At 55.1% G+C, this 11,781-nt stretch overlaps 1 protein-coding gene across 3 annotated transcripts; it reads left to right on the top strand.

Moving 5' to 3' along the window:
* Positions 1-11: 11 nt before the first annotated feature.
* LOC115342201 (protein PML-like) lies at positions 12-10,910 on the top strand. Of its 3 annotated transcripts, XM_030016187.2 has the most exons (8): positions 12-318; positions 852-1,330; positions 2,269-2,846; positions 5,454-5,491; positions 6,515-6,752; positions 7,227-7,285; positions 8,051-8,189; positions 8,783-10,910. In XM_030016187.2, the coding sequence occupies exons 1-8, from the start codon at positions 292-294 to the stop codon at positions 9,550-9,552; spliced, it is 2,328 nt and encodes a 775-aa protein (XP_029872047.1). In that variant the 5' UTR covers positions 12-291; the 3' UTR covers positions 9,553-10,910. The 3 variants fall into 3 exon arrangements, with proteins under 3 accessions (XP_029872047.1, XP_029872049.1, XP_029872048.1); XM_030016189.2 differs by lacking the exons at positions 5,454-5,491; positions 6,515-6,752; positions 7,227-7,285; positions 8,051-8,189; positions 8,783-10,910 and adding an exon at positions 4,078-5,007 and having other exon boundaries at positions 15-318; XM_030016188.2 differs by lacking the exons at positions 5,454-5,491; positions 6,515-6,752; positions 7,227-7,285; positions 8,051-8,189; positions 8,783-10,910 and adding an exon at positions 4,060-5,007 and having other exon boundaries at positions 15-318.
* The last annotated feature ends 871 nt before the right edge of the window (positions 10,911-11,781 follow it).

Here is an 11,781-nt window from a genome sequence, read left to right as displayed (position 1 = left end):
GGGGCCCTGCCTCCATTTTCTGGGGGAATGCTGCTCCTTGGGAAAACACCTTTCGGGAGGGGTGGTCTTGGGGTCCCCTCCGGATTTCTTCCCTCCGGGAAGGGCTGAGCCGGCTGCGAAAACTCTTTTTCGGGTGTGTGTGTTGGGGGGGGGGGTGTAACCGGGGCTGGGAGCGGGCTCTGTGCGGCTCCCCCCTCCCGCCCCGAAGGAGGAGTTATTTACAGCGCAGAAGAAACCGAAAGTGCAGGCAGTGGAGGCGGGGGGGGGGCTCCCGGTCCTGCCCGCCCAGCCATGGCCAGCTCCGGCTCCGGCCCGCGGGTGAGCGCCGGCCGGTCCGGGGATGGATGGATGGATGGATGGGGTGGGATGCGGGCGGTGGGCTCCGGCGGTGCAGGAGGGGGCTCGGGGCTTTTGGGGGGGGGGGGTTGGCCGGGCCACCAGGAAGTTCCCGGCCCCATGGAGTGGCCTCGGGGCGGGGGGGGGGAGGATGGGGATAAGGGGTTTGGGGTGTTTCCCCCCCCCCCCAAGAGGACTGGGCTGGGGGGGGGGGGGGGAATGGCTGGGAGGGTGGTCCCCACCCTGCCAGGGTGTCATCCAGTGGTCCTTGGATGCTTCCTCCATGCCCCATCCTCCACACTGCCCCTCTGCAGCCCCCCCCAGCCCCACGGACCACAGCCATCCAACCTTACAACCATGCACGGGCATCGCTGGCGGGAAGCGGTTGCTCACTGGTTGCTCCAAGTAGGGTTTGCAGGTCACCTACCCCCCCGCCCCCTCGAGATGTGGTTTCAGAAGCTCTTAAAAACACACCCCAGCGCTCAGTCCGCTTCCTCTCTCCCTCCTTCTCCAAGCTCCTGGAAGATGACTTCCAGTTCATCCTTTGCGAGGGCTGCCGGCAGGAATCGCCCAACCTCAAGCTCCTCGCCTGCCTCCACACCTTCTGCCTCGATTGCCTGAGCAAGAACAAGGTTATTGGGCAGTGCCCCGTGTGCCAGACGGCCATCCCGCAGGCCAGCGGCATCTCCGACATGGACAACCTGCTCTTCACCAGCCTGCAGGCCAGGCTCAAGGTCTACAAGAAGATCGTTGACGGGGTTGACTTGTTCTGCGACAATTGCAAGAAAGCCGGTGAGTTCTGGTGCTCCGAGTGCGAGGAGTTCCTCTGCACCAAGTGCTTCGAGGCCCACCAGCGCTACCTGAAAAGGGAGAGCCACAAAGCCAAGAGGGTGATGGACATCAGGGCAGGGCCTGCTAAAGAATTCCTCGAGGGCTCCAGGAGGACCGGTAACTTGTCCTGCTCTAACCCGACCCACAAAAACCAGACTGTAAGGTAGGTCTAACGTCTGTCCCCATCTGGGTGGTCTCTTGTCGCAAATCTCTTTGGGCTAGTCCATGATGGAATTGAGCAGGATGTCCCTGTCCTTCTGCTGCTCTGATTGCCACCATGTCGTGGAGAAGACGGGTGGAAAGTAGTGACCTGTGGGCTGTAGGGCATGGAAGGAGGGTTTGGATGAAGCCGGGTTTGAGCTGATGATGGGAGAGTGGGGACAGGGTAGACCGAGGGAGGGGAGTAGGTGGGGTGCTCCTTGCTAGGGTAAGAAGGGGGGAGTTGATGGAGCTCAGCAAGAAGAAGGCCTGTTGCTTCACCTGCCACGATGGACAGCAGAGAAGGATGTGTTTTGCTGATGGTGGTAGACCAGCTTGGAGACCATTTGGGGAACAGCAGGGGTGCAATGCAGGACAAGGTTTAAATGCCCTCAAGGGAAAGTCCAAGCGAGAGGGAAGGGGCTGTAGCATCCGTGGAGGCCAGCACTGATGCTAGCCAGTGTGTCCCTAGCCCGCCGCTTGCCAAGGCTACCAGGACTTACATGAGGGATGGATGATGATCTCCACTCTCCGCTTCTTATATTCTTGCCTTAGGCATCTTATGGAGATAAGATACTCTTTGGTCTTATATTCTTACACGTAACCCCAATAAGCGCTCATGGAAAGGCTCTTCACTGCCCTTGCGGTGTGTCGATGAATGTCTACCATAATGCTTGCACAGTCACCACAGTGACTGTTGCCAGCCCAGCAGAGGAGCAGAAACTCTGTGGAGATAGTGAACCAACATATTTTTTTGCAATTGGGAGAGTATAAAACCAAATGCCTGGCCCAAACGTGGTGGTAACTTAAATTCAATGAATGAATGAATTTGCAATTTGATAAATGAATGAATGGCAAAGTGCACAGTCTAAATTACTGCTTTGCTTGTGCTTGGCCTCGCAGCATCTACTGCAACAAGTGCTGCAAACCGGTGTGCTGCATCTGCGCGCTGCTGGACAGCCAGCACGCTCCCTTTTGCGACATCCACAGCGAGACCCAGCGCAGGCAGGAGGAGCTGGGCACCATGAACCAGGAGCTGAAGCAGAAGAGAAGCGGCTTCGAGGCCACCTACGCGGCGCTGCAGGATGAGGCCGCCCGGCTGGAGGAGGCGCAGCGGGAGATGCGGGAGCTGATCGGGCAGCGCGTGGAGCAGCTGGTGCGGCTGATCCGGCAGGAGGAAGAGGAGCTGCTGGGGCTGGTGGAAGCGTGGCAGGAGCAGGGCCGGCGGGAGCTGGCGAGGGAGCTGCAGCACGTGGAAGGGGTGCTGCGGCGGATGGAGGCGGGCGAGCGGCTGGTGGAGAAGATGAGGCTCTACGCCACGGAGCAGGAGGTGATGGACATGCAGCCCTTCATCAAGGACTCGCTGGAGGAGCTGCAGCGGCTGCAGACGTCGACGGCCGGGGACCGAGCGCAGTCTGGGAAATTTGCCGAGTGCAGAGCCAGGCTGCAGGCGCTGGTAGACCGTGTCATGGGGCACCCAGGTGAGGAGGCACTTGGCCAGGTGGGCTGGGGAGGGGGGGACTGAAAGCAGAGTTGAAGGTTTTAATCCCTGGTTAGACCATATTCTCCATGGGTTTCAAGTCTCCTTCCACATGGGGACTTGACGGACCTTTGCCTCCAGCCTTTGCTCACGCGGTGGGCACACTCTAACCTCCCCCAAGGACAGGATGCAGTTGTTGCATCCATCGCTTCCAAAGCAATGCTTGTCTCTTGCCCTTGCGGAGTACGGCAGTCCCGCAAACGCAGTTGTACTGGGAGGGAACATGGTGAATCGCTTGGGATGGAGCTGTGCCACGGACTGAAGGACAAGGGAGGTCAGCGGCACCTGGAGAAGGGGGTGCGTGGAGAGGGGCTCGCAGAGGCTGGCGTTGGCAAGGAGGAAACAGGTGGAAGGGTTGGATCAGCTCTGCATCCTCTCCGAGGAATGTTTGTGCTGGTGACATGTGCAGGTCCCTCAGGGGTCATAAGCATCCTCTAGGCCTTAGTGTCCTGCTGCCCACTGACCACTTCTGCTCCCCAGATCTCCAGCCAGTTTGTCTTTGTTCAACCTTTGTCCACAACCCTCTGGGGCAACTCCCCTTTTGGGTTGTTGATTAACAACACCTTGGGATGGCGTATCCAACTGGGAAGGCGAAATGTTCCCCGGGAGCGCTCGCCAACAGGGATGGCAAGAGGTCCGTGACCGCTGCTGGGTTTGCCCAGGTCTTCCCCCAGCTCTTCGGCAGCAGCGCTGTGGTGGAGATGCTGGTGGTTTGGGAATGGCGAAGGCCTTGGCATCTGTGGTTTGTGCAGGGATGGTGTGCTGGAGGATCCGGGTTTGGTCAGAAGGTGGTAGCATCCTTCCAGAAAATGGGGGGAAACAAAGCAATGGGAGGAAGAGACTTTGCAGGATCTTCTGCTCCATCCCCCTGCTGCTGTCTTTAGACCTGGGCTATGACCAGTGTCCTCCTTGGCCCTCTGTGGGCGTCCACCACTGAGCTCCCCAGGGCAAGCTCGTGGGCTATGGACAGCCCATAGAAGAGCCCAGGGGTGATGTCCTGGATGGAGCTTGGGGTTTCCTGGGGACAAGCTGCCTCCCACCCCACTCCTTGTGTCTCCATTGCATGGTAGGCATCCTCCCTCCGCCTCTCCACCCCACCGAGGCAGGCTGGGAGGACCCTCTGAGCCCTGATTCTCCCCTCCTGCTCCCTTCAGCCCCCCTCCCTGCAACAGGTACCTCCGCTCCCCAGCACAACACCCCATCTGAAGACAAGACAACCCCGATCCTCGACCTCGAGCCTCCTGGGGAGCACTGCCAACCGCACAGAGGTCTCCCCAGGGGACTGCCAGCCCACCACCAGCCCTGTGCCCCCGTGTTGGACACCTCCATCGGCAGAGGACACATTTGTCCAGACCAGGGAGGGGATATGTCCCTCACCCAACCCACGCCTCCAGCCCTTCTGATGCAGAGGCATGAAGAAGCAGAGGAAGACTCAGGGTCAGCCCATGGGGACACTGTGCCTCTTCCCAGGAGCGTCCAGGATTCTCTGGCCTCCCTGCAGGAAGATTTGGGTGGCTGGGCCAGGTCCAACGTGCAGCAGGCGGACGAGCTCCTGAAGATCGGTGATCGCCTCCTGCAAGCTCAGCACAGGGCAAACAGGCACCTGGTGTCCATGACCCGGGAGATCCAGGCCATGTCCCACTCCCTGGCCAACATTGCCTCTGCCGTGGGACCCTTGCTGCAGCCTGTGGGCAGCCCATGGGACCTCCCCACCGCAGACGTGGACTGGCCGTCACTACCCTCCAACATGCTGGAGTTATTCTCTCCCAGCGCTCTGCAGAAGCATGAACCACTGGTCCCGGCGGCTGCCACGGCCCCTTCCCCCAGCAGACCCCCTCCTGCCACCCCCCCTGCCAGCCCATCACGCTTGGAGGCCTCCAACCCAGCCTCCGAGGGGGAATGCCCCAAATCAAGGCACCCCACCAGGGGCAAGCGTGGTGGGAAGCCCAGCACCAGACTTCAGAAGCGGAGGAAGAAGTGAGGATCTGTAAACCAGAACGTTTGCCATGGACTGCAGCTGCTTGGAAAACCCTTTAAAGGTCCCTGTGGAGACCATGGTCTCCATCTCACCTTGTTATGCCAATAAATCCTCCCAGGACGAACCGTGCATTGGTCTTTTGCTGGGTTTGGGAAGGCAGCATCTCCCCTGCAAATGAACCCTCACCGCTGCATGGCAATAACTTGCTCAGGAACAGCATGATTCTACTAATTTTCTTTTTTCTTTCCTTCCCAGCACGTGCGACCTCCTGGCTTATGGGTCTGGGATGGGCGGGAGGGCAGCAAACCCATATGGGAGAGCTGGAGGGAAGGCTTTAGTGCAAGAGGGACTGAATGAGCTGCTGGGTTGCCAGGCAGAATGGGCACTTCTCCAGCCCGGCCTGCAAGCTCGCTGCTGGATTTTGGCCTCAGGAGCATCTCCAAGAGGTGACCCCCCAAGGAGGTGGCCCCAGAGCCACCTGTACCTTCTGCAGAGTCGTCTTTTGCTGCTCTCAGACGTCCCCAGCATTGCTTGCCCTCCTTTCAGCTCGCTGTGTTTTTCTTCTTTCAGAAGCCGCCCCAGCTCTAGCCATGGAAAACTCCCACCAGGTGAGAGTGGGGATTGCTCCGGGATTTTTGCCTCGTGGCATTACCCAGCAGGAATTTGGGGCTGCACCCAGTCCTTGCAAGGTTGCTTGAGCTCTGACATTTGGCTGCTGCTTTCCAAGTTCTCTTTTGAAAGAGGCGATCAGCCAAGCTGGCTGGGCATAGGGCTGCAGAGCCAGGGCAGGCTTTGTTCCTTGAAGGCACCTTGCTGGCTAAGGTGCAAACATCTCAGGGTGAGACGTGCCACTGCATGCGCTGTAAAGAGCTCTCCTAGGCACGATGGCTTGCAAGTCTTTTCCTGCCTGCAGCCTGCCCTGCCCACATCTGGGGCTGGTGGGGGAGAGATGCTGCAACTGATTGTGATGGATCTGGGGCCCCCAAACACATCTTCCCCAAGAAGGGCAGAGCCCCACTCAACCAGAAGTGGCTTTCAACAATGTTGAAGGCAAGCTCTCTTCTGGTTTCCAGTCCCGTAGTGCATGAAGGACTTGTCTAGCATCAGACCTGTCTGCCTTTGCCTGGGACAAAACAGCCATCACAGAACCGGGGCTGGGGACCCCCAGGCTGCCCCTCTGCAGAGCACATCCTCAGCCACCCCAGCCTGGTATCAGAAGGGCTTAGCCCTGCCAGCAAGCCCTGTAGAGCCTGGGAGCCTCAGGGCTGAAGTAGGAAGATAAAGATGATTCATTCTGCCAGCTCAGGAAGGGGAGGTTCCCATCTTCTCCTTTGCAGCCGTTAAGCAAAGCAGAAAGTTTTCCTGACCCTTGTCAGGCAGAGAGGGGACCTCGACCGAGGCGGCTGGAGTGGCCACAGCCCAGGATAGCTTCATGCCAGAAATGAGGGCATGGTGCTGGGTGACCTCAGAGCAGCAGAGACATCTGGGCAAGCGGAGCACTTGCTTTGGGCAGGGACAAACGCATGTGGTCAAGCTTGTTCGGCTGTGCTCCGGTGGCAAAGGACATCTCCATCCCTGACCACGCAGGGCTGCTCTCACCAGGCTCATCGGGCTCCTCTTTGCATACTTAGATCTCCACCTCCACCCCTGCAAAGAGGAAGAAAGTCCAAAATGCGAATGTCCTGACGTCGCCGGTGAAGGTGGTGAAGGTTGAAAACAATGACGACGGGTGGAACCAGACGGTGCCACAGCAGCCAAGCTGCTCGGCCCAGCTTGGGACCAGCTGTTCGGTGTCTCCCATGACTCTCGCCAAGGAGGACAGCCTGCTGGAAGATGTGCCAGATGGCAACAGCGGGCTGCACGATTCAGGTAAGGGGTGTCCAGACCGGTGAAGCCATGGGTAGACTTTATGGGGTGTAGGCATCGAGGCAGGGCAGTTTGAGGCATCTCCATAGACCTCCCAGGAGGATAGTTATGTCCCAGCGCATTGTCTTGTTCAAAGACAAGATGTTTGATGGAGATTGATGGAGAACTAGACTTTGTTCTTTAAACTGCTTGCATACTCTTAGGCTACGTGATGCTGCATTTTGGTCTTCTCTCCCCCATAGGATCTTGCCCAGTGTGTACTCGGTATCTGTGGCTTGAGGGGGAATCAGTCCTTTTGCAGGTGGACCCTGAGGGCAGGGTTGCTCCCTGCTTGCTCCCCACCCACCTTGCTGGCTGTTCAGGGCCACCTTTTGGCACGGTTGGTGATGCCGATCGGGGGACCATTGGCCCTGGCACTCACCGCAGGCGTGGACAGCCCCACATCTGAAAGGTGACACGTCTTTCCTACCTTGGCAGATAGCGATATTCTCTGCTTGGACAGCTTTGAGGATGACAGCACTGATGAGGAGTCCATGGTGAGTGCAGCTAAAGGGCTTTCAGTGCTTGGCCCTGCATTGCTCAGTGTTTAAGCCATGAAGACTGGACCACTTGGTGCTTCCAGACCTTCAGGTCCATCCCATAATCCCCCTTAGAGCCTGGTAAGGAACTTAGGAAATCCTTCCCTGAGTGCCAAAATAAATCCACTCTAGCTCTTCTCCACTTCTGGGGGAACTGGGCTGCCCAGCAGCTTGGAGACCTTGGTAGGTACCATCTTGGTGATGCCAAGGTGATGAGCAGTCAAAATGAAGGCCAGCAAGAAGAGGCAGTCCAAAACCTCACCTCCTCTTTGAGGCTATGGATGGATGGGGTTTTGTTGTTACTTTGCAGCACCGAGCAGTTCCCATGACGGTCTGCGTGACCAAAAGCTGGTGACCAGCTCTTCAGAAGAGGTTTTAGAAATAGGAAGCTTCCCTTCCCTTCCCTGCATCCCTTCTGCAGAGGGGAGATGTTGGGTAGCCCCAACTTCCCTGTCACTTTTGAGCAGAAAGCCAGTTGGGAAGAATCCAAGCGAGCCGTCCCATGTGGACGTGCGTGGAGTATGCATGTCACTTTGTTTTGTGGTGCTGGAGGAGGCAAGTCTTCATGACCAACCAGTGGGGCTTATTAAACCCTATGTCCTCCAGCAGGCAGTTTGAGTAGATCTCTGAGCTTTGGTAGCCTTCAGGACACGTGAGTGCCCAGAGCTGCTGCCCTGGTTCTTCCTGTGACGTTTATTGAAAGCAAATTGCGTGCTCTTCCAGGACTCCAGTCTGTTAGGTGACCTCAGCAACATCCTCGATGAGGAAACCAGCAAAGATTACCTGGGCCTTCCCATCAGCAGCCAGAACACACTGGACACAAGACAAGGATCCCTGGTCTTCTTTGACGTGAAGATTTTGAGTAAGTTCCTAAGCGGGGAGGTCCCATGTTGCAGCCAGCTCAGATCCCCACATCTGTCAGCGTCTCTTTTTTGCGGGGAGGGGGTGGAAGTTCAGGTATGTCCACCATGACCTTGGCTATGTAAGGGAGAGGACAATATCCTGAGCTCCCGAGAGGCCTTACCTTTGAGTTTCAGGACATCTGGAGGAACGTGGAGCCAACAGGGCCACGGGGAGATTTCTCTGAGATCGCTCAGTCAGTTAACCAGCCCTTGCACTGTTGTGTCAACATGGGCTCCCCTGCTTCTCCTTCCCATGGGCCAATCGCTCTTAGGCAAGGTGGATTTTACTTTTCAAGCCCCTCTCCTTAGTCCACCCTCAAAAAGCTGTAAAAGCCCTCATGGTCCTGGTGGGGGGAGTGATGCTGGAAGCTGAGGGTGTGACTGAATGGTGGAGATAGGTGAAATGGTGGATCAGTCCCCCAGCTGCCATCAGTGGTGAAGGCTGTTAAAGGCTGAGCAACTCAATCAGTGTTTTATTTTCCTACTGAATACGAGACTAATTCTGCCTTTCCTCCCTCTCCATCCTCTTTCCCTTCCCCTTCCTCTTCTCTAGAAAATGAAAGCATTCAGATGACGGTGGTAGATGGAGAGAAAATATTCCCAGTCCTGATTCAGCCAATGAAATATTTGTCCAGCTTGATGGCCAAAAATAGCGTCTACGAGATTGGTCTGAGGAATCTGCTGTGCCACCTCAGCACTGTCCACAGGCCCATCCTGGGTGGCTTTGGTCTCTGGTCACTCCCCTTTCCCACCCTCTTGAATGCGCTGACGGTCATGAACAAGAAAGAGGAGTTCAGTTCTGTCGTGTATGGTTTCCTGGACATTTTGCCCCTGATTAAGGAGGAGATCCCCAAGAGGGATAACTACAAGCTGAAGAACTTGGCCAGCACTTACCTCTGGTGGCACTTTGGTGACTGCAGCTCTATGGAGAACGCCAACATGGTGAAGTACCTGTGCGAGGTCCTGGACGTCGACCTGGTGAAGAAACCCAGGCTGATCCTCAGTCAAGCCAACCTGGAGTCCTTCATCTCCCTCCAGCCCTTGCTGGCTGAGAAGCTCCTCACCAAGCCGTCAGCTCAAACATTGGCCGCCCACAACATCGGCCTCTCTGAGCTCCGGTCCTGCTACCAGCACAACCCCGAGAAGGGGCTCCAGAAAGCGTGCCGTCTCATCAACACTTGCCGGCACAGCACCGAAAAGAAAGTCCAAAACCTGAGCAAGGTCAAGGTCTACTTCCAGCGCCAGGAGAAGTCGGCTGAAAGCCAGAAGACCCCGGCAGGCAGTGATTTTCCAGGAGCCGTAAAGAACGAGGAAGAGTGTTGAAAGATGCCGGCGCCTCTCCAGTACTCATTCCCCTCTCACCCATGGGCAATGCGTCCTGGAGCCAAATCCTGGCTCACATCAGTAGTTTTGCCTTCACTATTTTCTGCCTGCTCCTGCCTGGGGTGATGAGTCTGGGTCTCTGGGGTGTGACAGTCTCTTGCTGTCCTCTCTCACCTGAATTTGGTCTAAGGTGAAGAGGTGAGGACACCAGCTTGACTGGGAGATGTCCTGGCTCTGATCTGACAGCCTGCAGCCACACTGTGCCTTTGTTTCCCCCCTGGATGGATCAAGCCAACTCTTGGGAGAAATCTTTCGAACCATTTCTGGTCTGGATTTTTTTGGGGGGGGTCAGTGGAATCCAAAGTCAGCTGAAGAAACAGCAGGTGGGGAAACTAGTTTGGAAGGACCAAGAATGGTGGTCATTGCTGGGAAGGAGGTTGGGCAGAGCTGCTCTGTTCCTGTGAGCTGCTGTGTGGGACTGTCGTGAATGAGTGATTTAGATCACTTCAAGAATCACCGTCAAAGGTACTAGCAAAAGGCGATTTTAATGTGAATTTGTAAAAGTGCGATTTAACAAAGTTCGATGGCAAGGTTCACTCTATTACTCACTACGTGGAAGAAACATACAAAGGAAAATCGATTCGAATCAAGTTAGAATGATTCACACAGAGACCGGAGACGCAGAAAGGGTAAGGGAGACCCTCCCGTTGAGTCACGAGGTTCAGAATGGACCCGCTTGCTTTCTAAACTTCTGATGGAGCTTAGGTGTGGCTAGGTCCAAACTTAGTCTCAGACTTGGACAGCAGTTTATGTCTAATGGAATGAATAGAAAGGGTAAGGAAAACCTCTCGTTGAGTCGTGACGTTCAGAATGGATCACCTTGCTTTCTAAACTCCTTTTCAGAGAGGAGTCTAGGTGCAGCTGGATCCAGACTTAGCCCCAGACTTGGTCAACGGTTTATGCTTAATGGAAGGGATACAAAGGGTAAGGAAAATCCCTCACTGAATTCCTATGCCAATGTGCTGGGGAATGAGTGATTATGGATCCTACACGACTCTGAGGTAGCAGCAATTTAAGATTTATTAACGCTATTACGGTAAATCACAAGATTAGGTTATATGATTTTTAACAATACTTAATCATCAGCCATTTAGCAGAGTGATTTAATAAAATTTGCTATAATCAACACTACAAAGTTTCCTAAATCTAATTGCACATACAAAAACACAAACACAGAAATAGAGGTTAACTTATGATCAAGATTTTTCTCTCTCTGCCAATTGTAAACTACTGGTACCAAATGATCTTTGAAACGTCACGAAATTTAGTTGTAATAAATTACTCACTATTCTCCTTCATCAGCATTTGTCAGCAGACAATCTTTGACCCCTTCTTCTTCATCGGCATCTATCAGTGGATGATCTTGGAAATCCTCGCAAAATCTACTCTTTGAAATCCTCACGAAATCTACCCTGAGAGGCGTCCCAACTCAGGGAGATACCGGGTCACAGCCTGCTGCGATCCCAGGGAGCTCAAAGGGTCTCACTTAGGATCGCTATTTATAGGATCGCGAGATGATTGACTTTGGTCGGTATATTTCCATTCTAGCCACAATTCTTGTCAGGTAATTCTGGCACCTTCCAGGGCAGGCCATGATCCAGGCAACAGGAGTTTTAGGTATGGTTAGGGAGTGCCTAATCGTCCTAACCCACTGTACTGTAGCCAGAACAAGAAAGTACCAGATTGTCCCAATACACTGCACTTAGAGCTGAACAAGAACACAGTGTTGGCTGGTCCTGACATTGCAACGTGGCCTAGGGGGTCTGCACCACCACAGGGACACAGCTGTGGGAAGAATTTAAAATCCTCCTTCAGTCAGCAGGATGTGACCCCTCTAGCCTGGGATATGAACCTCCTAAGTGGGCACACAGGGGTATGGTTTTCCTACCTCTCCCCCTGCTTTCCAAGCTCAAAGACAGCCAGGGAGTTGCTTGATCAGGGGATGCACCTCATTGCTCTTTGGCTCCTGCGCCTGCCTACAGATGCAGAAGAAATAAATAATTTTCCTAATTTGTGGTGCATTGCAAATGATTTCCTTTTGCTCCCTGTTCCCACAATACCCACCTGCTCAAAAAGGCAGATGTGCAGGGTGGTGGGTGCTGCAGTGATGGGTGCTTTGCAGTGTCATGACCCCTTGAGCCCATGACGCAGGCGAGGTGAGCTCAATGA

Source organism: Aquila chrysaetos, chromosome 5 (genome assembly GCF_900496995.4).
Source record: "Aquila chrysaetos chrysaetos chromosome 5, bAquChr1.4, whole genome shotgun sequence".
Taxonomy (NCBI): domain Eukaryota; kingdom Metazoa; phylum Chordata; class Aves; order Accipitriformes; family Accipitridae; genus Aquila; species Aquila chrysaetos.
Note: the sequence above shows the minus strand (reverse complement) of the source record. Positions and strands in the feature narration are given on the sequence as shown.

Excerpts from the sequence above, each read along its gene's own strand:
- LOC115342201 (XM_030016187.2), top strand. The coding sequence starts at position 292 with ATGGCCAGCTCCGGCTCCGGCCCGCGG. Across the intron at positions 319-851 it reads GCTCCGGCTCCGGCCCGCGG|CTCCTGGAAGATGACTTCCA; the intron begins GTGAGCGCCGGC and ends TCCTTCTCCAAG. Across the intron at positions 8,190-8,782 it reads CTTTGACGTGAAGATTTTGA|AAAATGAAAGCATTCAGATG; the intron begins GTAAGTTCCTAA and ends CCTCTTCTCTAG.